The sequence below is a fragment of the Poecile atricapillus genome, chromosome 1 (assembly GCF_030490865.1).
Source record: "Poecile atricapillus isolate bPoeAtr1 chromosome 1, bPoeAtr1.hap1, whole genome shotgun sequence".
Taxonomy (NCBI): Eukaryota; Metazoa; Chordata; class Aves; order Passeriformes; family Paridae; genus Poecile; species Poecile atricapillus.
The window spans coordinates 67936542-67961662 of record NC_081249.1 but is presented as its reverse complement, the minus strand read 5'-3'; the positions used below and the strand labels follow the sequence as shown (position 1 = coordinate 67961662).

General features: G+C 42.6%; 3 protein-coding genes across 5 annotated transcripts in view; 1 reads left to right on the top strand and 2 right to left on the bottom strand.

Annotated features, from left to right (window-relative positions):
* The window catches only part of BRCA2 (BRCA2 DNA repair associated), a 34868-nt gene extending 25608 nt beyond the window's left edge, over nt 1–9260 (top strand). Inside the window, 10 exon segments of the mRNA XM_058843760.1 lie at nt 627–771; nt 3832–3953; nt 5008–5209; nt 5441–5607; nt 5696–5831; nt 6450–6706; nt 7170–7313; nt 8630–9101; nt 9104–9145; nt 9148–9260. Of these exon segments, the coding sequence (XP_058699743.1) occupies nt 627–771; nt 3832–3953; nt 5008–5209; nt 5441–5607; nt 5696–5831; nt 6450–6706; nt 7170–7313; nt 8630–9101; nt 9104–9145; nt 9148–9260 (1800 nt within the window).
* A 36-nt stretch (nt 9261–9296) lies between these two features.
* Nucleotides 9297–21920, bottom strand: N4BP2L1 (NEDD4 binding protein 2 like 1). The gene is made up of 5 exons (XM_058844451.1): nt 21030–21920; nt 13774–13898; nt 12944–13032; nt 12384–12460; nt 9297–10753 (listed from the first exon to the last, which is right to left on the bottom strand). Exons 1-5 carry the CDS (start codon nt 21299–21301, stop codon nt 10531–10533), a joined length of 786 nt encoding a protein of 261 aa, XP_058700434.1. The 5' UTR covers nt 21302–21920; the 3' UTR covers nt 9297–10530.
* Nucleotides 21921–24069: 2149 nt separating this feature from the next.
* The window catches only part of N4BP2L2 (NEDD4 binding protein 2 like 2), a 40312-nt gene continuing 39260 nt past the window's right edge, over nt 24070–25121 (bottom strand). For all 3 annotated transcript variants that reach the window (XM_058843895.1, XM_058844069.1, XM_058843988.1), the window contains one exon: nt 24070–24197. The gene's annotated coding sequence lies outside the window, so the exon portion shown is untranslated. The remainder of the gene's footprint in view (nt 24198–25121) is intronic.

Sequence of the window (25121 nt, the reverse complement as noted above, 5' to 3'; positions counted from 1 at the left end):
TTGCTGCCTCGTAAGGATTAGTCCTGTAACCTTTCCTTATGTTGCTTTCAGTATAGGCTCCTGCTTGCTTCTCTGTTCTAAACCTGGAGCTCACTTGGTCCTGTTACTTAGGTAACCTAGTTCATTAAACTAGGAAAAAGTAACAAATAATAATATTAAAAACACACAATGAACTGCTGTGTATTGAATTACCAAACTGATAAAGTCTGCTGAGGTCAAATACTTGCTAGAGCCAATGCAGGGAGAAGACAGAACTGTGCAGAAAATGGGAAGGGAAGGGACCACTTTCAGGAGCCATGAATCTCCTTGTTTAGCTCACTGTGACCTCTTCAAATCAGGCAAGCCAGTTCTGGCAGGGTTGTGAACAAGGCTCTAGTCCAGTGGAACCATCTCAGGCAGGAAAGTTCTCTGCAGAAGTACATCATAATTCTTTTACAACATCTAATCTAGGGTGTTAAAACAGACAAGTACAGGTGATGTGGAAAGACAAGTTGGGTAGAATGCAGGTCTGCTGCCTGTTCATTTTTAAAGCATTTTTGCTTAACAGTGAGTATGAAAGAGAAGCTAGATAATGTTAAAAATAATTTTTAGAAAGTCTGTGTTTAGTTTTACTCTCTTTATTTCAGTGGATGGAAAAGACATCTGCTGGCTCCTACATTTTTCGTAACAGCCGAGCTGAAGAAAGGGAAGCTGCCAAGCACGCAGAGGATCAGCAAAAGAAACTGGAAGCTCTGTTTGCAAAAATCCAAGCAGAATATGAAAATCATGAAGGTAAGGCTTTCATTCTTTCAAAACGTGTATTAAGAACAGAAAAACATTTTGATGTTTTCAGAAAAGTCAAATAGTCAAAAATCTTCTCTGGTGATAGAGAAGCAGAGATAGGATTTGGGGTTATTTTCTTTGTTGTTTTGTATTGTTTCAGGTTTTTGCTTTCTGTGTATCAAGACCTTTTGGTACAAAATGGTTATGTGCTTATTTGCATGGCTTTACAGCTATCTAGGAAGCATCTCTTGAACATATTGATAGCCAGGTCACTAAAAACTTATCCTTGAGATGATTCTCAGGGAAATGCTACAAAATTGTAGAATTCATAATTTCATTTCATTCAGGGACATGGTACTGTAAGATTTCACCCAGAAGTGGGCACTGCTAGGATGTATCTCAGTAGACCTGAACACCAAGACTGAGCACCGAGCATCTTTTCTCATGAATAATTGCATGACTGTGCAGATACTGAGGTCAGTGGAGCTGCTCAGTGGGACAGGGACTCTGGTGACACAGGCCATGGAGAATGCTGAGTTACTGAATGCCCTTGGTTGGCACTCCCAGGTCATGGAGACCAGGGGAAATTCTGAAGCAAGGACCACTGTCGCTCTATTAGGAACGGCGAAATGAACGACACAGACTCTCTCTGGAGTCAATCAGGAGAATTTCTCTCAGTTTATTACTTCAGGTCTTTTTTATAGACCGATACGTGAAAAGTATAGAAAGGAAACTCTTATTGGTTAGCAAACTGCTACATCACCATCATTGGTCAGTGGGGCACACCACCCCCCAACCTTCTCCTGCAAAGAAAACAAGGAACAGACAAAACAGCACCTGCAAGGCTGTTTTCTGTCTCTGAGGATTGTTTTAATTCCTCCTTACGAATTCCCAGGCCGCTTTCTCAGGCAAGACTGAGAAAGCTATGTGGCCTGCAATTTTTACAGCTCTCTGTTTCAGAGTTAGCATCCATAGACCACCCTTGGTGGAAGAGGATCAAGTTAGAGAATGCTCAGGCAAACTGGACATATGTAAGTCCATGGCTGATGACAGGATTAACTCAGAAGTATTGAAGGAGCTGACTGATGTCTGTGGGGCTGCTTTTGATCCTCTTTGATCGATCATTAGTTGATTGATAGAGGTGTCTGGAGACTGGAAGAAAGCAAATGTGTCTGCTGTATTCAGAAAAGACAAGGAGCACCCAGGAACTACAGGCCAGTCAGCTTTACCCTGATCCCTGAGAAGGTGATAGAACAAGTAATCTTGGAAGCTGTTAACTGGCACATGAAGGACAAAAATGTGATCTGAAGTATTCAGCAAGGATTCACTCGAGGGAAGTCATGTTTGACCTACCTGACGGCGTTCTGTGATGAAATCACTGGCTTGAGCAGTTGAAGCGAGAGTAGTGCCATTGTCTACCTGGACTTCAGAAGGGCTTTTGACACTGTGTTCCTTAAGATCCACAGAGAGAAGCTAATGGGCTGGATGGGCAGGCAGGCAGGTGGATTGAAAACTGTCTGAACAGGAGGGCCCAGAGGGTGGTGATCAGTGGCACAAAATCTTATTTTGGAAGCAGTAACTCCTGGTGTATGCCAGGGATGAGTACTGGGTCTAGTCCTGTTTTAACAAATTCATTAATGATCTGGAGAATGGGGCGCTGTACTTACAGCAGGTTCAATGCTGAAAATTAGGACAAATGATGGATACACTAAAGGATTATGCTAACATCCAGAGGGTTATGCTACCATCCAGAGGGATCTTGGCAGCTGAAGAAACAGGCTGACCAAAACCTCATGAAGTTCAACAAAGCAAATTGCAAATCTTGCACCTGGGGAGGAGCAGTGCCATGCACCAGTACATGCTGGGGACCAGCCATCTGGAAAGCAGCTTGGCAGAAAGAGCCCTGAGGGTCCTGGTGGACAAGCTGAGGATTGTTGCCAGAAGGTCTAAGAAGGTGATCCTTCCCTTCTGTTTAGCACTGGTAAGGCCACATGTGGAATGCCGTGTCCAGTTCTGGGCTCCTCACTACAAAAGAGACATGGACACATTGAAGATATTACAACAGAGGGTCATGAATGCGTTTAAGGAATTGGAGCATCTGGCATAGGAAAAGCTGAGAGAGCTGGGATCATTGAGCTTGGAGAAGGCTCAGGGACATCTGATCAAATGTACTTAAATACCCAAAAAGTGCAGAGAAGATGGAGATAGGCTTCCGTCAGTGGTGTCCAGTGACAGGTCCAGAGCCAAATGGACACAAACTGAAACTTAGGAATTTCCCTCTGGACATCAGGAAACACATTTTCACTGTGATGTTGCCTAGAGAGGCTGTGAAATCTCCATCCTTGGAGATATTCAAAAGCTCACTGGACATAGTCTTGGTCAGCTTTCTATAGGGTGGCCCTGCTTGAGCAGGGGAATTGGAGTAGATGACCTTCAGAGGTCACTTCCACTTCAACTTTATTCTAATTCTGTAATGGCTGACACTGTTTGCCTCTGCCAGTGATTTCTAACAGTAGTTCTAGCATGGAATTCTTAGTTGAAATCAGAGATGGCCTTGTAATTCTTAACTTCACTGCTGTGACACTTGGTGTGTTGTTTTATATTTGGTAAACTTGTGTACATGGGAGTCTGCTATGCTGAAGGAATTCATAAAATTCTGTCAGCAAAGTGACTTTACCTAAGGAGAGGGTAATAAGTTAAGACTTTCCTGCTGCATGAGTGGGAGAGGAAGTGATGGACATAAAGAAAATGTAGTTAAGTATCTATGAAGGTTCTTTGCAGCCCATAAAATCTCCCACCCTCTCCTAAGTGCAGACACTGATACTGGCTTCCCCAAAGTTTGTATAATATTCTAATCTATGTTGTAGTTAAAGGAATAAGGGGTTTTTTTCTGCTTGTACTTTTCTGATATGTATATACACACACACACATATACATCAATTCCTGTACATGTGTTTTGTGTTTTTATTCTGGTAAGGCATAAGTACTACTGTGCTTCTTACATAATTATTTTTTCCTTCACTTTAAAGTGTATTGGTTGTACTCCACATAAAGGCTTTTTCTCAACAGAGAGAACCAGCAGAAGAACACCAAGATCGCGGATAGTCACAAGACAGCAAATCCATAATTTGCAAGATGGTGCAGAACTTTATGAAGCAATTCAGAATGCATCTGATCCTGCTTATATGGAGGTAACTGTAGATCCTACTGGGCTAATTTTGAAAAACTTGTGGAATAAATTAAAATTTAGTAACTGCTGCTAAAATTGCCCATTAAATTACTCTTTGGTTTTGCTGCCTTTTGATATTTTCTGCAGCATGCTTATTGCTAAATAAATTAATGTTGAAAATTTTGAAAAAAAATTAATGAAGGCTTATTGTAGTTGATTAATATTATCTTGGATGGCAATTTTCTCTTGGTATAAAAATCCAGGATATAGCACAATTAAAAGTTAATGTTACTTGTAATTTTATTACCTTGCTTTGTTTGCATACGTGAAAACTTACCGCATCTCATCAGTCTAGAGTTTCATACACATATTCTTGCATTCTGTTCACTGAATTGTTTGAATAATTACATTGTTGTCTTCATTCCCTCTTCCAGTTAAATCACAACTTTTAAGTGTTTGTGCCTGTACTAATAAAGATGCAGGTAATTAGTCCCTGCCAGTTGCTATAAATTAAATATATGCCTTGCCTTTTGAAAGTGAGGATCCTTCTGTCATAAAGCCATATGATCTGTGTCTTCATTTGATAAAATGGTGTCCATGTCTCTGGAGCTGCATGTACAGGCATCTGGGTCTTGAAGGCTTGGTCAGAAAAGTGATGGGTTTGATGCGTTTAGTGTAAATCATTGTGTCAGCTCAGAGACAGCAGCCTTTGTGTGCAACTCTTCCTTTATTCTTACAGAAATTTTTCCTAATATGTCTTCATATGAAACAGACAAGCCTGCCTGTTATATTAAATATTCACCTTAGTTAAGCACTCTCAATTCTCACTAATTGTCACGTAAGAACAGTGTGTAGTGTAATGCTCTGCACAGACCAGAGAGCACCAGCTGAGCACCAGGTAAGACTGCTGCCTCCAGTTGTTTTAATAGACCTCATTTAAAGTCCTAGTAGCATATCAGCTGGAAATAAATTGCTTCTAACAGATGAACACTCAAGAAAGAGGCTATCTAAAAATCTCAACAGTGTTTTTTTTGATTAATAAAAAAGATACTGAGTTAATTTTCTCTTGGTTGCAGGGATATCTCAGTGATGAGCAATTAAAAGCCTTGAAGGCTTACAGGCAGCTGATGAACGACAAAAAACAAACTCAGATACAGGAACAATTCAAGAAGGCTATAGAGACAGCAGAACAGGAAGAAAACGGTTGTTACAAAAGGGATGTGTCTGCAGTATGGAGATTATATGTGGTAGACTACAGAAAGCAAGAAAAACATAAAGGTTAGTACTTAAAAATTATAAATAACTTTTGACTAAATGTGGTAACTGGCCAGCATAGGTGGATCTGAAGAGTTTCAGTTTCCCAACAGTATTTTACCTTGTAGGTTAATATTTCCAGTTTGATTATTGGCTTAGGGCTTTTGGACAGGAGGGTGTGTTGTAGGTTTATTTTGTTTAAAAGCCTTCAAATTATTACTGAGCAGGAAACTGAGCTTACTGTGCTGTTGTCAGGAGCAGTACTGAGTATCTGGCGCCCGCTGCCCGACGTGTGTTCCTTGCTGAAGGAAGGCGTTCGCTACAGGATCTTCCAGCTGTCAGCATCCCAGTCCAGGGGCAGGGCAGACTCCACCAACATCCAGTTAACAGCCACGAAGAAAACTCAGTATCTACAGCTATCAGTAGGTGCTTTAAGTGCATAAATGTGCATCATTAAAATGCATCACACTCCGTGAGTGTGGTAAATACTGAAGTTTTGTGTTTCATCAGGTATCACAGGAGATGCTGGTACAGATTTTCTTTCCAAGAAAGGCTCTAGAATTCACCAGTTTATTGGATCCTTCTTTTCAGCCACCATGTGCTGAAGTGGATTTAGTTGGAGTTGTAATTTCTGTTAGCAGAACAGGTATGTTGTGGACCACTTTCATGTCCTCCCATTGAATAAGCACTGAATTCTTTATTTCAAAAGTCAGAATTATCATGGTGTTGTACCTGCATCTCAGGCCTGTGAAAACCTGCTAATAAAACCCATCACAGTGACATGCTGGCAGATAAATCTATATTTCTGAAGAAAAACTTCCTTATTAGCTCAGGAAGTTAGTAAGGCAGGATCCAAGCTCAAAAGCAGCTTATATTTGCATATTTTTATACTTATATTTTTTCCATAAATGGTGGGCGTAAGTTCTCACATTTGTGTTCAGCATCTGCAGAAACACCATCGTGCATGTACATGAGCTCCCTCTTTTGTGTAGTGTCATGGAATGAGTGGAATTCAGGCACTGGAGCTCAATGGGAGGAGTGGATAATCTTCTGGATAAAAAGGGAAGGCTCCATAGGAGTATTGCTTTTAAAGACAACAATATATAGAATAGGAAAGAAGCATGAGATAGCTGTCACCACACAGATGGGCTGCCATGTAGCTCTTTCAAGATGTGTGTGCCTTTTTTTATTAGTAGATACAAATTACAGTACCTTTACTTAAAGACATATAAAGGTTTAATTCAGACTTCTTTTGTGCATTTAGGTTTCACTACTGTAGTGTACTTATCTGATGAAAGCTATAATTTAGTGGCAGTAAAGATCTGGACAGATCTCAGACACTTGGCTGTTGAAGATGTAGTTGTCCGCTGCTCACTCATTTCTGCAAGCAACCTTCAGTGGCAGTCTGAATTCAGATCAGAAATTCCCATGCTGTTGGCTGGAGATCTTTCTTTATTCTCAGCCAGTCCAAAGGAATGTTATCTTCAAGAGAAGATTCATGAACTGAGAAGTGTGATAGAGGTAAACCTGTAGAGGTGTTATTTGATGGTTAGTTTTAGTTACTGCTGTGTTACATCCTTCACCAAAAAGTCTGTTAGTAATAATAAATCTTTAAAACAAATAATGCACATAATGCTGAATTTGAGGGGGGGATTTTCTGGGAGATGGAGTAAGATGTTAATGCAATTTTCCTGGGGGATTGATGTCTTGATTTTTTGTTGTTGTTTTGTTTTATTTTTTCCAACTCATCCAGCACTGTCTTTAGGAAGTGCCACAGAATCTCTGGCTGGCAAAAGATCTTGTTACCTGTCAATAGGGGATCTGCCATGGACAGAAAGTGCAGCAATCATCTCTGTTGTTGGTTTGATATAAAATAAAATTCCAGTGGGAAAATGATGAGAAAAGTTTTAAATGTAGTGTATATAGTCCTTGCATAGTTTGAAAATCAACTATTCTGCATTGCAAACTCTGTTCTCCCTTACAGAACATGGCTTCCTTCTGCTCTGATGCAGAAAGTAAACTGAGGAATTTGCTACAAAAAAATCTCACGCTTACACCCAGTTTAACTAAAAGATGTGGCTTGGAAAACCCCTCTCCTTCCTGCAGCTATACAGAGGATAAAAGTTGGGTAAGCTTCTGGTAATTAATGCTGTGTTTGTACTGGCAGCACATGCAGTAAGGATTTAAGGAAGTGTTATAGCTGTGGTGAATGGTCTTGCTTCTCAGTCTGCTTCATCCACAGTCTTTTCAGGGCAGTGCAATGCAAGCTGATTAGAAGCTTTCCCTGTGTGTGTGGGTTTAGGATTATTCCCCAGGAGGAGCCATGAGATAGATTGTCCTTCCTCTAAACAGTACATTAAAACTTCCCCTTGTGGCCTGTATTTCCACAATGTACCTTAAGTATTTTGAATTTAATGTGGGTAAAATGAATCATCCTTTCTTTGTAGATGATTTAGTCCTTCTTTGGTTCCACTGTCAAGATTATCCAGTGTAAATGTCACAGAAGGAAAAATCTTGAAATCCATTTTTATTTCAACGCATTCTGCAGTTCCTACCTTTGTTGAGAGAATTTACTTTCTGGTCTTTTTCTAGATATTGTTTACTATTTCCAGGATTTAGAAAGGAAGAGATATCACCTAGTAAATGTATTTTAGCACTTTTGACAAAAATTGATTTAAATAGTACTCAAGCTTCCCATGAAAGCTGCTGGTGGTGAATTGCTTCTGGAGTACTGAGCACAGTCAGAACAAAAATGTTTCCTGCCTTGGGTTGCAAGGGAGGTGGAAACACCTTGGTGTGATATCAGTTCCTGGGGACTAAGTTTAAGCTTATAAGGCATCCTTTTCCATTTCAGAGGGAGAGCTGATGTTTAATTCTGGAGATCTAGTTTATATATTTTATAGACTAACTAGTTTATATTTTTATAGCTTATTAAATACATTAATCATCTTTAAAAATAGGAGACATTAAGTGTATTCGCAAGCCTGTGTTGGAAAGCTTTGCTATGCAGCATCTGTCTTGTGTGTCTTGATGTCTTAAATTTTTTGGTCCATGTTCTATCCTAGTTTTTCTTCAAATGTTTTTTCTCCTTTTTACTTATTTAACTAATCACAGGTGGAGGACATAGCCAAGGCAGTAGAAGACTCATTAAATGCTTTGATTTAGATACCATCTGGCATAGAAAAATTCCCATATATTTTGCTTAGCTCTTAGAAACAAAATGTAAATGTACAGATAAACAGTGATTCATCAATAACAGCACTTGAAGGAATAATATTAATCAGCATCAGGAGATACCAAACTAAACTTAAATGGGATATGAATGATGATGTAGTGGTTTTATATCGGGGAGAGAGGGGGGTTTCCCCCATTTTTTGGAAGTTGTTGAGGAATTTCATGAAACAACATTCTATTCAACACAAAACTTTTTTTCTTTTTACCCAGATCTCTTCTAGAATTGAAATAAAGCATCAAAGCCCTTTGTCAACTTGGACACCAAATATGAAACTTGTCACACCAGGGTCTGCAAAAACACCTTCACCTGCTACAGTTAATGAAGACCATCTCAAAACCAGCAAAAAGAGAAAAGCTATGGACTTCCTCAGCTGCATACCTGCCCCTCCACCACTGACACCAATATGTTCAGTAATTTCTCCATCTGTTAAAAGAGCATTTCAGCCTCCACGAAGTTTGGGTTTACAGCACAGCAAGTCACCTAAAGACACAGATCAGAATATTGGCCATGTCACCCCTTGCAGAAAAGTGAGAGAAACTGTCCATCTACCTGAGAATGACCTGGTTGCTGATGAAGAACTGGCAATGATTAATACACAAGCACTCGTGAATAATTTACCAGAAGAAAAGAAGATGGATTGTGTAAATGAAAACAGCAATACAACAGCTAATACTTTATCTGATGATCCAGAAATAGTTCCAGGTCCACTGGGGAAGCAAATAACTCATCAAAAGCAGTTCTGAAGTAGCTGAGGCTCTTCAGAAGAGCCCAAAGGAACCTGAGGACTCATTACCAGCCCACAGAATGCTACAAAGACCAAAATTCCAAAAATGCTGCTAATGTATGTGTACAGTATTGTGTATATTTCAAATTCAAATTATTTTTACACTTTGTACATTAAAACTTGATTGTATTTAATAAAGTTCTATTACACAAGCAGACTCATTAAATAACACTTCATTTGCAAAATAGTTTGAAGTTTAGTGTGCAAACACTTCTCACAGAGACGTACTGTACAATAGCATCAGTGTGCCTGAAGGTTTGATGACATTTTGTGATGACATTGATTCTGTGTTCTTATATAACAGCAGGATCTTTGTTTTAGTCTAAAGCCATCAGTTTTGTTACCCTCTGCAACATTAGAATAGTTGTTTGGCTGCCCAGAGTGGCACAGGGCATAATAAAGAGCTCTTACTTTCACCAAACAGAACACTTTAATTCTGAAATGCTGCTCTGCTGTTCTGGCACAGTTCTTGTACTTTCCTCCTCAGACTTTCCATCTAGCACTAAAAGAGGTTTAAAGAACAGCTGTGATTATTTGATTCACAGCAAAATGCCATGCAGAGTTATTATTAAATAGCTCCTTGGTCTGTGTTTCTGCTTCAGCTGTTCAGAGCTGCTCCTGTCGCCCTGTTCCCACTTAGGAGTTAACATGCACAAGCCTAACACTAATGTTTCAGTTTAGGAGCCTCTCCATCTTGGGATCAGTGAACTCCTGTGTCTCGGCAAGAGAAAGAGCTAAGTTTGCTCTGTTGAAGTGTTTTGCTTCCAGGCTGGAGAAGCTGTTTGTGTGTGAGGTAAGACCAGCATGAATCCAGTCCACGGAGAGGGAACAGCATCAAATCTTGCTACAATCTGTTGAGCTACTTTGGTCATCATTCACTTTGTATCTGAAAGTTACAATAATGCTGAAGGCAAGATGGTAGATACAAAAAGTTTTTACAGTCAGATATAAAGCATTAAAATAGCAAGAAATGCCAGTTGTGTGGGGAAAGAATTGGCCACAATGGCGTTAAGACAGAAATAAATTAGGAATTTCTGGCATCAGACTGTGAGGCAGAAAAAAACATCCAAAATATAGCATGTGGTAGAGCCAGTACATTTCACATGCCTGGAGGGATTTTCATGGAGGAAGAGGGATGAGAGGGTACAGTGGGTACGGTGCTCTTACTGTGGTCGTGTAGAGCTGTGAGATCACAGTCCAATGCCATTTAAAAGTTTGTAAGAAATAAAAAACACAAGAATAAAAAACAGGTTAGAAAAAAATGTAAAACTAGAGACTCTTGTACCCTGATAATTAAAAGACCAAGGAATGCAGTTAAATGTTACTTCAGTTAAATGTCACATTTGTACGTGCCATGCCAGGTCTTCTCCGGAAGGCAGAAGGGTGGGTGGGGTGGGGACCCGTGCCATAAGCTGCACTTGCTCCACTGTAGCTTCCCTCATCCCTGCTTGGTTTTTCAGACTGGAGAACACTGTGGAAAGTAACATTGTGCTCGTATTGTTCTTTCATCCGTTGTATCTTTTCCCGAGGGACATGATGAATATTTCTTCTGTAGAGTCAACAGTAATAGAAAATACAAGTATTTAGCTGCCTGTGTATGAGAGGTTATCTTCAGTTTGCTAAAGTTCCTGACAGGTTCCACATAATGGTTCAGGTCTCCACTGATCTCTTTCTGGCCCTTTTTTTCAAATTACTGTGTTCACTTCCACCTACTTCTTATTGTGACTGCTGAAAGACATAACACCATGATTTTTGGGAGGCAGGCAGGACACGGTAAGTTGACAAATGTCCAAAAGAAGAGTTGTGTAGAGGATCTGTGTGGTATTTTATACGAGTGTTGCTGTGTTTTAGCACTAACAGCTTGTTGGTCTCATTGAGCTTTTGTACAGCTGGGGTAGCAGCCAAGGGCTGCAGCCAGCCCAGACACCGACGTTGCCGCAAAGATAGAGGTCACAAACTGCTGCTGCTTGGAGATCAAGTAGGGAAATGTCACACATGATGTGGCTCAGGCTCCAGGGTAGATTGGCAAATGACAAGTTTGAGAGGCAGGGAAACACAATGCTCAAACATGCAGGGCTTTCTGGATAGAGCAGCCAGAGTAGCACTAGCCACGATCCCTCCACTACTTAGTGGGAATTGTCTTCCCAAAGACCACCAGGAATTTCTGTCTGTGACTTTGCAAACGCCAAATATCTTTGGGTTTGCCATTTAGTGCCTGAAGGCACAGCTTGTGCCCTAATGAGTGTTATGTGAATTAGCTTTACAATGCTGCTGTGAAAAGTCAATGTGTGTCAAATACTCAATAAAACAAATTGCAAATTACTGAGTAGCTCTGCCTACAAAGAATGATCAGATTGTGCCCCTGCAGTGCTCCTCTACCAATGCTGCTGAGGCCAGAGCTGGTTGACAGCTCAGGCTGGTGGTGTCCTCACCTGTCCCCAGCCCTGAGCCATCATCTGCCATGTCCCGCCTCTGGGCCTTGGCCCTCTGCCATTTGTGTCCATCACACACAGACGGAAGCAGCATTAATTTTTGTCTAGAGCTCCTGGCTGGTAGAAAACAAATCCATCCATTACAAAGAAGTGCCCATGCCTTGTTTTCTTGCACTAACAAGTTAGCATGTGTTATCTTCTGGATTTGGTAGCTGGGAGAGCTACTAGATACATTCTTTATATCCCTTTTGTGTGTGTGTGTGTGTGTGTGTGTGTGTGTGTGTGTGTGTGTGTGTGCATGTTAAGATCTTTACAAAGATCCTGTAGAATGCCATTTCCTACCCATACTTGGTGTAGCATCCCTCCATGCTGCAGCAGGACAGTCTATACTATATACTGTCTATACTGAATATTGTCTGTAGTACTTAGATTCGGGTTTGTGCCCAAACAAACGAGACTGCTGCTCAAAATGCAGAATGAAAATCAGGGCTCCTGCCCCATCAAGCTTGCAGCACAAAAACAAGCTTCAGAGCTTGTTTTTTCTCCTGCTTGACTCACTTCAGGCTCTTTCAGGGCTGAATTCATTACAGACCAGGTAGTCAGTAATGGAAATTTTCCACAACAATCCTTCTGTTGTCATTTACCAGGCTACATTCTTCCTTATATGAAGAGGAAGAAGGCTGACCTTCTCAGAGCCTGACAACAAAATGACAAGCTGTCTGCTCCAGCAAAGAGAAAACTATGTACCTTGTCAGTTCTTGAACATTGAATTTCCAGGGTGTATCTGGTTCTTGGAATGTAACTTCGTATCTATTTTCATGTGCCTGAAGGACACAAAAGTGACATTATGAAACTGCACTAAAAGAATTGCCACCTCTGACAAAACTCCTGACACCACACACCAATGTGTCTTGAAGGACTGTAATGGTGTGTTTTTCACAAGTCATGAACTACAATTATAAATCATATCTTGATATATTTGTCAACAAAGAGTTTAGGAACTGTTCAATTCATGTCGCTACTGGGGAAGGGTGTGATGTCCTCAAGACCGAGAAGTAGCAGGGCAGGTTCAAAGGCCCTTAATCTTTTCAAGTAGTTTTGCCTTCACTGAGTTACAAAGCTGACCAGCTAAACAACTACAATGGCACCTCTGCCCCTCCTTCATCCCAATATCCATCCTTAACTATAATTAGAGAACTATGGGAAAACTGAAGTAAATATTTTTAGCCTTGTGAAGAACATTTTCAGTCAGATCAACTTGTGTCATATAAAGGCATATAAAAGCAATAAATGGGAGCTTTTCCTACCATCATCACATATGGCTTCATTTCCCAGGCATGGATGTTGGTATTATCAATAATAACAGGGCTTTTCCCATTCTTCATTGCTTTGCGTGCTGCAATGTAACACATCAAGTAAAGCTAAAATACATTAAATATCAGAGCCAGGCCTTACTAGCCCTAAAGTGTCCTTTCTTTGCCCACTGCTTGCACACTTGGCTCCCCACCAGACCTGGCCTTGCAGCTACCACCCAAATGGGAGCCAAGATCAGTGCCCAGCAGCTCTCCTGGAAGAGGTGGTGCAGCCTCTGGCTGATCTAAAGCATTAAACATACTTAAAACAGCCAAAAATTACTGTCATTTGCAGATCCCCATTACACAATCTCAAAGTACGTTCACCATCACTACAAATCCCTTCAGAGCACAGCCACAAAAGCATGGTACATTGGCTAGAGACCAGGGTTGTTTAATTCTCAAACTCAGCCTGCAAGTTTGCTTCCTGTCTGTCATTACATCCCAACCCCCTTCCAGGTCAGGACAGACACCTAAGAAGTTAGAGGTGAAAGCTGCGGTGCCTATACTGCAGGGAGCAGCTGCTGGGCTGGTGTCTGAAGGGTATCAAAATTCAGCAGTGCTTCCTCTAAAATAACATTAACCAACCTCCAAAATGTTTTCTTTAACAAATTTCCCTTTTATAAGTCAAAAGAAATCAAATCAGAAGTGGTAAATGTATTTTTTCAGTCAACACCCCATGAACTGTATGACACCACCTTGAGATATTTTATTCTAGGGGCTAAGTTTAAAGACAGCCTGAAATGCAAAACTATTTTTCACAGCCCCTGGATCGAGTTGGTCACCTCTTTTCTGGTTCCACTTGTGTGCATCCTCTAGGAAGTCAGGCTCAAAGACGTAGACACCATTTTCAACAAAGAAGTCATCAGTACTAAGGACTACAGCACCAGGGTGGTCACGTTTCAGCTGTCTGCAGGGGGGAAAAAAACAAAAATATGAAAGAAGGATTAGCACCTGGTCACACCCTTTAACAGTGACCATTAAATCATGAGCTATTTGAGTGCTCTGTAAATACACACAGTGCTTTATTTGAAAAATCCCAATTTAAAGGATCTGGGAGTACTGCAATCAGTAGATGGACATGTAGGAAGAAAGGAATGGAGCTTGAAGGTGTGGCCTTTATTTCTTTAATTCAGCAGAGAAATCTACACAGACTACCAACATCGAGTCTTTAATCTTATTAATATATTCAGCTCTCCTTCTGAGTTATCTGAGAAAGAGGGATTGTAAAGAGAAGAAGAGGAAGAAAAATCCAGCAACCCAAACCTGCTTATCCAGGCATGGAAGTTGGTGTCAGAAGACAATTTGATGATGGGAATTCTGCTGCAGAGATTTCTGAAGATAACCAGGAGGAAGGATTTGTCATTTAGTGAAGATAATCCAGAGAACTGTCATTTTGGTTTGGGGGGATTTTCTGGCTGTAAAGCAGGTAGCACTTTTAAAAAAATTTAATTTGAAAACAAGTATCTGAGTGATAAGTGAATATTTTCTGTTATTTTATGCAATTTTATGGTTCTTATCACTTGTCTGTGTTCCGCTTAATCCTCTTCTTGTAGAGTTATTTTTATATCTTCAGCTTTTAAACAAATTTTATAAACAAATCTGAGTTTATAAAAAATATTTTATAGACAAATTTGCAGATCCATAGAGCAGACTGCTGTGGTGAGTGGCACTGGGCAATCCCACTTCCCTTCACACAGGTGTGTGTCCCCCAGGAGTGCCAGGGATGCCACAGGGAGGGGATGTGTGTCCTGCTGGACACTGACCAGCTGCCCCACAGGCAGCCACTGGCTCTTGGAGGTGGAAGGAAGTGCTGCCGTGTGTGGAGGTTTAGATGATGAAGCATCCCTCTACCAGTCCTTAGAGACTTAAAAAAAGAAGAAGCAACAAAAAATCAACCCTTAATGTATGACTGTGCTCCCATTTGTGTATAATCCAGATTTTCTTTGTGTCCATAGACAGAATTGTCCTTTTTTTTTTTTTTTCCAAACAGAGAAGAATTGGGAAGGAGGAAGCCTCTGCAAGAAGTCAGGGAGGATCATGGCATCATCCCTCTATTTCCAGTCTCTCTAAGGCACAGAATGTCTTGGGAAAACAGAGAAAGGCCAATCAAGAAACCCTGTGTCTCTCAGACATAAATGCTGCTGCCCTCCTGTCTCACACCACACATGGTCTCCAGCCCCTGAATCATTTCAGCTTTCCTAATAAAACATTTCTCCTTCCATCCCCACAAGCTGCAAAATAACCATTTCTCAATGTCTTATCTATGTGGGCAAGAGCAAGGGAAAAGGTGTGTCCAGTTTATCAGCAGAAGAACAGGCACACAGACAGAAAAACCTTAGTTCTGTCATCCAGTCCTGTTCTAACCCTTTACTTACCAGTTGTACCCTAATCTGCCTGCAAGCAGCAGCTCTTCATTAGGACTACAGGGTGCATTTAGTTGAATAAAGGTCAGCTTCTGACTTTGCTGTGTTTCCACTGTAACTTCTACCATCTGCTGATTAAGTAACATTACTTTGTGGTGGGGTCCACCCCCAGCCAGCAGTGACTCGGTGCTGATGGAGACAGGACTGGGCTGTACCCCCTGTCACACATCATCCAGCAACTACCTGTCCCTGTCTTGGAGCCCCAAAGGGATGTTTTATTCACAAAATTACTGCTGAGAAAACTGATTTAAGAAAAGTCATGTTTTAAACTGTTAGCAAACAGTAAAATTTTGTTGCTTTAATTTTGGCCTCAGGCAAAAAATTCTTCTAATGAAAAGCACAGCAGCTCCTAATACTTATCTAGTTACTGCAGTGGATACCTGATATATTCAGGTCTCACTATGATTCAGAACCTCACCCTTCCCACTTCTTTACTCATTGCAATTTCTTCTCTAAAAAAGTGACTGCTAAAATATGTGTTATCTCTTTAGCTACTAATAGGCACATAAAATTGTGCACATTAATAAAAGATCTCAAGACTATTCTTTTTCCTTGCTCAGTATTTCTTTTTAAAGTGTTCTTAACCAGTGCAAATTTTAAAACCCATTTTCTTAACACATATCTTACTGAATTGTCAACACTGAGAGCTTTGATATTAACCCTCAAGCAATCTAAAGTGTAGGTGAATATCTGTAAGCTCAGTCTACAGTCCTGTAGATAATAATCATAGCAGATAAAACTTGTGTTTCAAAGGAGGAAAAATAAGGGACAAAATGGGCTGAATTACAGTCACATTTGCTATATTCATGCCAAATGAGCTCCTGCTAACAGCAGCATAAGAAAACATGAAGTGCGAAAAAGATGGTTTACCTTCTGTTTATTTTGCTGGTTTTAACTTTTAGCTTTCCAAAACAACTTTGCTGAAGTTTACAGCTGTTTTCTGTGATCCCTTCCATATTGGCCACAAAGCTGACAAAACTCCTATTTCTTTTCTCCCTTATCATTCCAAAGGGCACCAAGAACCTTTCATGTGTTCTTCACAAAATGAGCCTTCCACAATCTTTACAGGACCTCAGGCTGGTTTAGAAGAAAGGTCCTGGATAATCACATCAGGCTCTTAATCACTGCAAGCAATTAAAATGCCTGTATTTTAGAAAAATACACACCAGCTATGCAAAATGGGAGGGCTTGTGACCATGGTTATTTATGAATAAATCTTGAACTGCCCTGTAAAAAGAAAATTACCCACCGCTGGTAGATCAGTAAGTGTAAAGCTTACTAAGGAGGAAAAGAAAAATGCAACCTCTTTGCAAGATCAAAGGACACATAGCAGCTATGTTTGCATTTTTTAAAGAAGCCACTGAACTGGAAGCACTGCATTGTGACAGGCAGCATCTGTGAAAGGTTCAGTATTAATTTGCTTTGGACATGTAATTGCACAGTGCTACATCTCTTCATCTTGCAGTGGCTATTGTACCTCCTTGTAGAGGGGTAAGGAGAAAAGGGTTTGAGGAGATTTATTTTATGCAGAGGAAACATCCCCTGTTCTTTTCTTTCTTATCCTTTGTAGTTTCTGAAACAGCATCAAACCTTTGTTTAGCAAAGGATAGAGCATAAAGCATTTTGTATTCATAGGTTATCATGCTTTTCCATCAGAAAACTTGAAAATAAAGTAATTTCTGATAGCAGATTGGAAGAAACCTTTTCAGTGCTCAGAAGGCCACAGAATGGCATATCAGAGACCAGAACATGTATGTACTGGCACCACTTGTTCCAGCCATTCTTCCCAGTGTTAAGAGTTCTGTGGCATTTAAACCTTTTGTTTCAGCAGGAAAGCAGGACTGTGAGAGCTGGAGCATATGCCCAGTGCTTGTCACTGTCTGTTGTGTTTGAAGAACTCCTGGTGCCCCGAGGACTTTGCCTGGCCGAGCCCAGGTGCTGCTGGCAGAGCCCTGCCTTTGCCTCACCCGCGGGTCTGTTTCATAAAGCATCAGGCTCTTGTTGTATTTGATCAAGGCACTCAGGAGACTCACCTGAAGTGGTTTCACACAAAGGTACGTGCTTACAGTGCAATGCTGCCTGGAGGCAGGAGCTGCAGAGCTGAAGTCCACGAACCCATCAGAGGTGTAGTTCTGCAGCGGGGTTGGGTGCTGGGAACGCTGGGAACAGCTGGCCTAGGTCTGGAGGTGCTGGGATAAACGGGGCAACAGCAGCAGAGAGAACTGGAGAGGACACAGATTGCACCAAGCAGTGATGCCTCAGAGGCGGCACATTTGTTTCCCTCCTGTTCTTAAAGATGACTCGCTCTGTGCTTCACAAGGGAGTACAAGAACAAGCTCATTTGAGCAATAAATCAACAGCTGTGGCTGAAAAGTTACAAGCTTGATCATGCCCAGCCTACAGTGCTTGAGCCAAACTGTTAGATAAAGGGTTAGGTGTAAGTTGAGCTGTGCAGCACAGCAATGTGCTGATGGAGAGCTAGAAATGCAGCTACCATGCAATGCAGTTTGCTGGGGAAGCAGGTATGAGCTTGTACGTAGCTCACTGAAATTTTGGAGGCATTTTAGGAAGTATAGCTGCCACTGCACCTCAGATAACCTTTTTCTTAACAGTTGCCTCAGTGTGATCATAAAACCTGCACTGTGAAGTCAAGGCCAATGTGTTCAGGAGCATGTCCAACACACCTGAAGGAGGCTGATGGAGGTGTGACTTCCAGGTGTCCATTCTCCTGCACAATTCTGTGACATTTAGTGAATGGTTAAAGGGAGGTAGCTGGGGCCACCTAAAATATGTGGTTCAGGGAAGCTCATCATTAACAGTGAAGCTGCTGGAAAGGTGCAAAGCTTGGTGGTGAGCAGACCAACTCCTCCTATATCACTTGTGGGTCCTTCGCTGTCTTTACCGGAAACCAAAAACCAGACCTGAACTGATCCATGCCAGTGTAGGGCTGCTCTGAGCTAGGAACAACCAGGATGAGGAAATAATTCTAACAAAAATGCCATAACTAAAGCTTACAAAGCTGTATCCAAACTGCTGAGTGATGCTAAAAGGTCAGGGAAACAAGCCATGGATCCAAGGTTGTTCCTAGGTCTGTGTGACAATTGGAAAAGGGCCCTTTTGACTGCAGTTATTGCTGGGTTGCTGTATCACCAGTGATAACATTCATGGTTTGTGACTCATGAGCACTGTGAAGAAGTAGAGGTTGTGGCAGAAATACAGAGATACTGGCTGATACGCAGAATGAATGAATGTAGATGTGTGGGGAAGCACCAGAAGAAAGAACAGAGCAAAGACTAAAACAATGGTACCCACTGACAGCCAGGACCATTAACAGGAATAAAACTGGGACAGGTGCTGATTACATCCCCCAAGGCCAGCACTCAGCTGAGGCCCAGCACTGGTGACCTGCCACAGGAAAACCTGTGCTCTGAGAGCAGGGGGATGGGCAGCACGTCACACCAGCCTCTCCATCATCCTGCTTGTTCAAAGAAGGGTAGATGCCCAAAATGGGAAAATTAATATAATGGGGGGAAAAAAACCTACCTAAGATTCATAGAGCACCAAGTAAGCAGAATTCATAGGCAAAAAAATGTCAGTATAGAAGCTGTTGGCTGGAGATGGCACAGCAGACCTGGCCAAAACTCACCCTGTCACCACCAACCAACAGCAACCCAGCAGAGAAAGCGAGGATGGGACAGCTGACAGTCCTTACCTGCTCAGATTTTGGGCAGACCACCTCTGCACAAGCATCTTGATGCTTGCAAGTATTAAGATGTGATATTGTCAGTTAATAAAATCTGAGAAAATAAACCTGAATTTATAAAATGAGTTTACAGAGTGCTTTTGCAAATAAACAACCACTTTCCTCCTCCACTGGGACCTCGCACTGAGCTCTGTTGCAGTAACATTTTGTAAACTTTCCCTTGTGCAGCACATAGCATTTACCAATACCAAAAGGTATGCAGTGTAAGAACAGCAAAAGAATTCTCTTGGTACAGTCCTTCACAATCTGGACAAGGTTAAGGAGAGGCACTAAATGCTGCCTTTTGATCTGTGTGCTGCTGAACAGCTAAACACAATCATGCGATTAACAGGGGCTGGAGACAGTAAGATACTCAAATGCTCATCTCACGGAAGACTACTACAATACTTACAATTGATTTTGTAAATATGTCCTCAACAATTAACCTTGTGTTTTGACCTAGAAAGTACAGGTGAGTACAGTAACTTGCACTGCCCAAGAATACGTCCCCAAAGTTTTATGTTCTTACTGTGCAATGAGAAGACCTAAATCCCCCTGAAGGAGCAGGCCCACACACGGCCTCTTAAGGAAGAGGTGTGTATTTTGGTTGTGAGCAAAACACAGCATCTGGCAATTCATAAAAGAATTTTGTTTGCCAAAGTGCAGTGAGGCAGAAGGCCCAGTGGGTCAGGGAAGTTGTACTGAGAAGGGGAAACTGTAGATTCCCCTGTAGAAACAGAACCCAGTGTTTCACACAGCTTTGTGCTGCCACCTCTCACAGCAAAGCCCTTCCAGTGGCAGCCCATGATCCCACGATCCCACCACGGCTTCTTCAGCCCAGCAGAGCAAGAAGACAGGGAATGTTCCTCTTTTGACAGAGAGTGGGTGGCACTGGGAGCTGAGTGATACCAAACTGTGAGATTTTGTGATACCAAACTAAGGCTGCACAGTCACACCGACTGCGGTGCTGCCTCCCAGCACTTCCCACTGTGTTTTCCCACCTATTTACAATCAGCCTTTGAGCTGTTGAAGAGTGGAGTGGTCTCCTCATTTTGTACACTGCTAAAGCTCTGACCAGGAGTGCAGGACATTATGAAAACAGAGGTCAGAGTTGTCAGTTTTCAGCCAGAGAGAGGAAGTTTTTGCCATGTTCATGAGTAAACACAAAAAAAAACACCCCAGAACACAAAAAAAGCCAACCCCACAAAACCAAACCAAACCAATCAACCAAAAAATAAAATTTAAAAAAACTTAAAGGAAGAAGAAGGAGAGGAGAGGAGAGGAGAGGAGAGGAGAGGAGAGGAGAGGAGAGGAGAGGAGAGGAGAGGAGAGGAGAGGAGAGGAGAGGAGAGGAGAGGAGAGGAGAGGAGAGGAGAGGAGAGGAGAGGAAGGAAAAAGGAAAAAGGAAAAAGGAAAAAGGAAAAAGGAAAAAGGAAAAAGGAAAAAGGAAAAAGGAAAAAGGAAAAAGGAAAAAGGAAAAAGGAAAAAGGAAAAAGGAAAAAGGAAAAAGGAAAAAGGAAAGGAGGCCACCACAAATCTGACGCCTTTGAGAAAAGGAACGAGTTTGGGGTGATCTCACCAGAAGCATCCCTGTAGGTACTGCTCGCTCAGAGCAGGAGCTCGCACAGTCCCACGGGCAGGACACCCAGACACGGCCACAGGTGCCCGGGACAGCGCATTCTGGAGCTGGTCCGGAGCCGGGGGAGTTCCGGGCGGCTGCCAGGGCTCCGGCGAGGCTCCCGCTTCCCCCCGAGCCCAGCCCAGCCCTGTCCCGGCGGCTCTGCAGCGAGTGCCGGGCGGGCACACGGGCTCCCGAAGCCCTGCCCCGCTTGTCCCCGGCCGCTGCTCCGGCCCGGGGCCGGGACACGCTTACCTGGCCAGGGTGCTCTTGCCGGCGCCCGGCAGCCCCCTCAGCAGCACCAGCCTCCCGCCGCCGCCGGCCCGCGGGGGCCGCAGGCTCAGCCCCGCCAGGGCCTGCAGCAGCCGCTCCTCCGGGGCCGCGGCGCCGGGGCCGGGACCGCCGGGACGCGGGGTCGGGGCCGGGCCGGGCCGGGGGGCCCGGGGCAGCCGCTCCGCAGCTCGGCCCCGGCCCCGCGTCCCTCGGGCCCCGCGGGAGCGGCCGGGCCGCGGCGCTCGGCCCTCCATGTCCCGAGCGGCCGAGACTTTGCCCCGAGAAATCGAAAGCTGCGGGAGCAGAGACACGGGAAAGGACGAGCGGCTGCACAGCCAAAGCGCTCGGCTACGGCACTCGCTGCGGACCCGGAACTTTGGCCCGAGATACCAGCTCCAGTTGTTTAAAGTCAGGATTATTCTCCAGATTCTCAAAGGCAGGAAAGCACAAGGCAGCGGTGACGGCGTTCCAGTCCCACATGCTGCCTCTCTGTATTGCGAACTACGGGGCAAGCCCGAAAGGTGAGAGGAGTGACAGGTTTGTCTTTACAAACAAGCTGTGGGGCTGCCGATAAGATGAAACTGTCACTGAGAGATAAACAATGGGATGGATTCCACTGATTGAGTGAAAGATGAAAGGGACGCTGTGGAAACACCGTAAATTCCACAAGAGTTAAGAGGGGGTTATACATGAGAGGGGCATCTTAGGTATTGGGCGTTCCGGGAAGTCTGTACCTCTCAAGTACCTCAGCCTATGGGGAGAGAAGGGACAAGCGGCCGGGAATTAGGATAAAAAGGGAGGCTGCGCCCTCCAAAAATTTGAGGGACCCCAGGGGAATGCCCCATGGCCTCTCCCTTTATTCAAATAAAGTAAAAGGACTCCTCTGTCTCCTTTTTGGACATAAAACTCTGGTGTTTGTGGATTAATTTTCCTGACAAAGGGAATGAAGCCCAAAAGAGAAGTGGGGCAGGTTACAGGACATCAGGTATGCCCGGAGACTTCTTTGCCACCCATCCCTTCCCTAGCAACAAGCTATGGGAGTCCTCTTCAGCCACAGAAGAGACAAGGATGCCAAGGGGATGTAGCTGAACAACTGTCCAGCATGGAACAAATGAGCCCATGCATCACACGCTCACTACACCACCCTAATTTTTTATTTTTCAAACATACTATCATAAGAGAAAGTAAAGGAAGTCTTAAAGATTTCTCTCCTCTGAAGAGAACCTGATTTCCATTAACTTGATCACCAAAGAAATTATAGTTTTCAGTAAAACCAAAAATAGTTGGAGTGGTATCACACCCTCCCTCTCAGAGCTACACACAGCATCACGCCCAGCTTGGTTAGGAGCCAGGTATGCCCCAAGCACACAGCACCAGCAAACTTCAATGCTGGAGCTTTAGGTTCTGAGGTTCCAAATGGTGCTAAAGAGAGTGTTCACACATGGGGAGAAAGCTTAGCTCCCCAGGGACATGGCACGCCAATGCTAACTGAAGCAAGTGGGGGAAATGTGGCAGGAAAGAAGAGACAGAAAAATTGAAATTCACAGATACTGGGAAGGGGGGTTAAAGTAAACTTAAACTAGCAACACTCTACTAAGAGATGAAACATGACTTGCCCATACAAGAGTACTGTGAGATTTTGAAAACTATTTTTATTTCAAGCATTCCGAAAGGCCAGGATTCAGTAACAGAAAAGAGAGGCATTCTGATTTCTCGCTCAATAAATAGAAGTAGGAAGACAGTATCCTTGAGTGACATTTTCTTGAAATCAAACTAACTTGTCTGCTGCCACTAGTACAATACAGAAGTCTAAAAGAGTGGCTATGGCGGGCATGAAGTCCCTTCCTCCTCCCTCACACATTTTGTATAATGTTCTGCTGGTAGGAGAGCAGGACATTTCCAGCCAAGGAGGACACACACATGTACATGGGAGATGCATTCAAACAGTGCAGCCAGAAAATTGCTACAGTGGTACAACATGGATTTAGAAATACATACATTGTTAACTGCTTTCATGTAGGTGCAGTACTTAAGTAGAAAGTGGAGACACATGGGCAAATTCAACCATGGTGAAGCTTCAAGCACAAGTTCAGTCGAGTCCTGGCTCTTCAGCTGTATAAACACATGCAGGGAAAGGTGAGGAAGAGGAGGTGAAAGAATAAATGGAGAAATATTCTGAATCTGCAAGCTGCACAAATGGGAAATATTATTTCTGACAAGTAGACACACCTAAGTTTCCTGCTTCTCCTCAATCTTTTCTCACACTTTTATTGTTAAGTGAGGTGACAGTTGTCTTTCCTGTCACTCCTTCTCCCTACAAGAAAGTGTCCAGCCTTATGCATGCCTCATAATTGACAGAGGTTGCTCTTTATAATTAATTATAATTTGTCTATCTCTACATACTTAAATATTTCTAACACCCCTAACAGAAGCATCAAATCACTGGTTACCAGTGCTAGTCACACATCTTCTCAGTCTACTACGAACTATACAGACCCTTGCTCCAGCGTGTTTGAATCAGTTCTATAGTGAAATGTTCTTGTTTCTGTGGTCCCACATTCCCAAATGAGTCTAGCTGAGGGGAAGCATGAAGCCTGGTTTCAGGAGAAAAGCAGGGAAGTTGTGCACCCTTGGATGAGTGAATAGGAATGACAGATGAAGATTTTTACCTTTTGAGGTTGTAAAGGGACTGGGTGCAATTGTGACTGAGGGTGAAGGCAGAAGGAGGCTGAGACACATATCAAGCACCATTCCCTGCATGTGAGCATCACTCACTGCTTCTGTGGTGATATCCTGGATCCTGATACAAGGGAATTAAATACCACAGCCTGAAGCTCACACCCCATAGTGACAGATGTCTCTGGTCTCCACTCTCAATCTTTTTATACCACACTTGAGGATGTACTGAGAAAGTGTAAAACCACAAACAGCTTCAGAAAATGTCCTTTTGCCATACAGAAAGTTATCTCAATTTTGATCATTATTACATGGACAGAGAGGTTGATATTGAGGAGTAGTGTTGGGGGGAGGTGGCCAAAGATGTACACCAAAAAATCTACAGTGGTTTCTTTCTTCCAGGTTATCCCTCACGTTTAAAATTCTTGGTGGCCAACTGAAGTCTTTCCATGGTCTGAAGAAAGCGAGAAGTTTCTGAAATAAAAAAAGAAGAGGATCTGCTGAAGTTCCACAACAGCACAGGCAGCAAAAAGACTTAACAGATAATCCAGCCCTCAGACTGAGAAGAGTCTGTCCAATGCTTTTTAAAGTTTCTAGTACCCAGCTGTTGGTTATTTATTTAAAAAGTTAAAAAGGATGGAGAGGAAGCAGACAATGGAAAGCAAAGGAAAAATAAAAGAATGCAAGGAGAGTGGAAAAGGATGGATGTCAAAACTAGAGGCAGTAAGGACCTTACCATCTCAAAGCTGAAAAATAAGAAGAGTAACACAGTGGAAGTAACACAGCTTTTTTTTTTCTCTACATGCCACAAATCCTATATAATGAACAGCTGTTCAACCAATACCACCATAGTACAGCTACATCTCAATTTTTTTTGTTATAATGTGAAGTGTTTCCCCTGTTATGTGTGCTTAGGACCTCACAGGCTTTCATGTTACAGAGTTTGTGTGCGGCACCCGCACAGCCCAATTGTTGCACTTTCCTGAGAGCTCCAGAAACACTGCTGTGGGCAGCTCTTATTCCCCCAGGTAATTAGACTCTCTGCTTAAGTGATTTTTTGAGCCAGGTTTTCCTGTAAGCACTGTATAAGTCAGGTGAAGTTTTCTGGTCACAATTCCATGCACTTTTTCATGCTTCATTTTGTTTAATATTAGTGGTTAAATGTCAAAGGACAGATATGTTTTTCCACTATTATCTTTGTATCAAAGTAGCAACTGGAGGAGGTTTGACCATGGGATGATATTTTCCTGTGGCAATACTGGAAGACAGTTTTAGTCTGCTTTATATACTTCAGATTAATTTTTTTTTATTTTAGCAAAAAAACAGTCCTGCCTGTCCCAGCTATACACTCCTGCTTTTTTGCCCATGTCCTGCTGATCTCTAGGACAATTTGTTTTC

Coding starts and splice junctions, on each gene's coding strand:
- N4BP2L1 (XM_058844451.1), bottom strand. CDS start 21,301: ATGGAGGGCCGAGCGCCGCGGCCCGGCCGCTCCCGCGGGGCCCGAGGG. Junction 13,899..21,029: donor GGCAAGAGCACCCTGGCCAG/GTAAGCGTGTCC, acceptor TCCCCCCTGCAG/ACAGCTGAAACGTGACCACC. Junction 12,461..12,943: donor TGAAGCCATATGTGATGATG/GTAGGAAAAGCT, acceptor TGTGTCCTTCAG/GCACATGAAAATAGATACGA.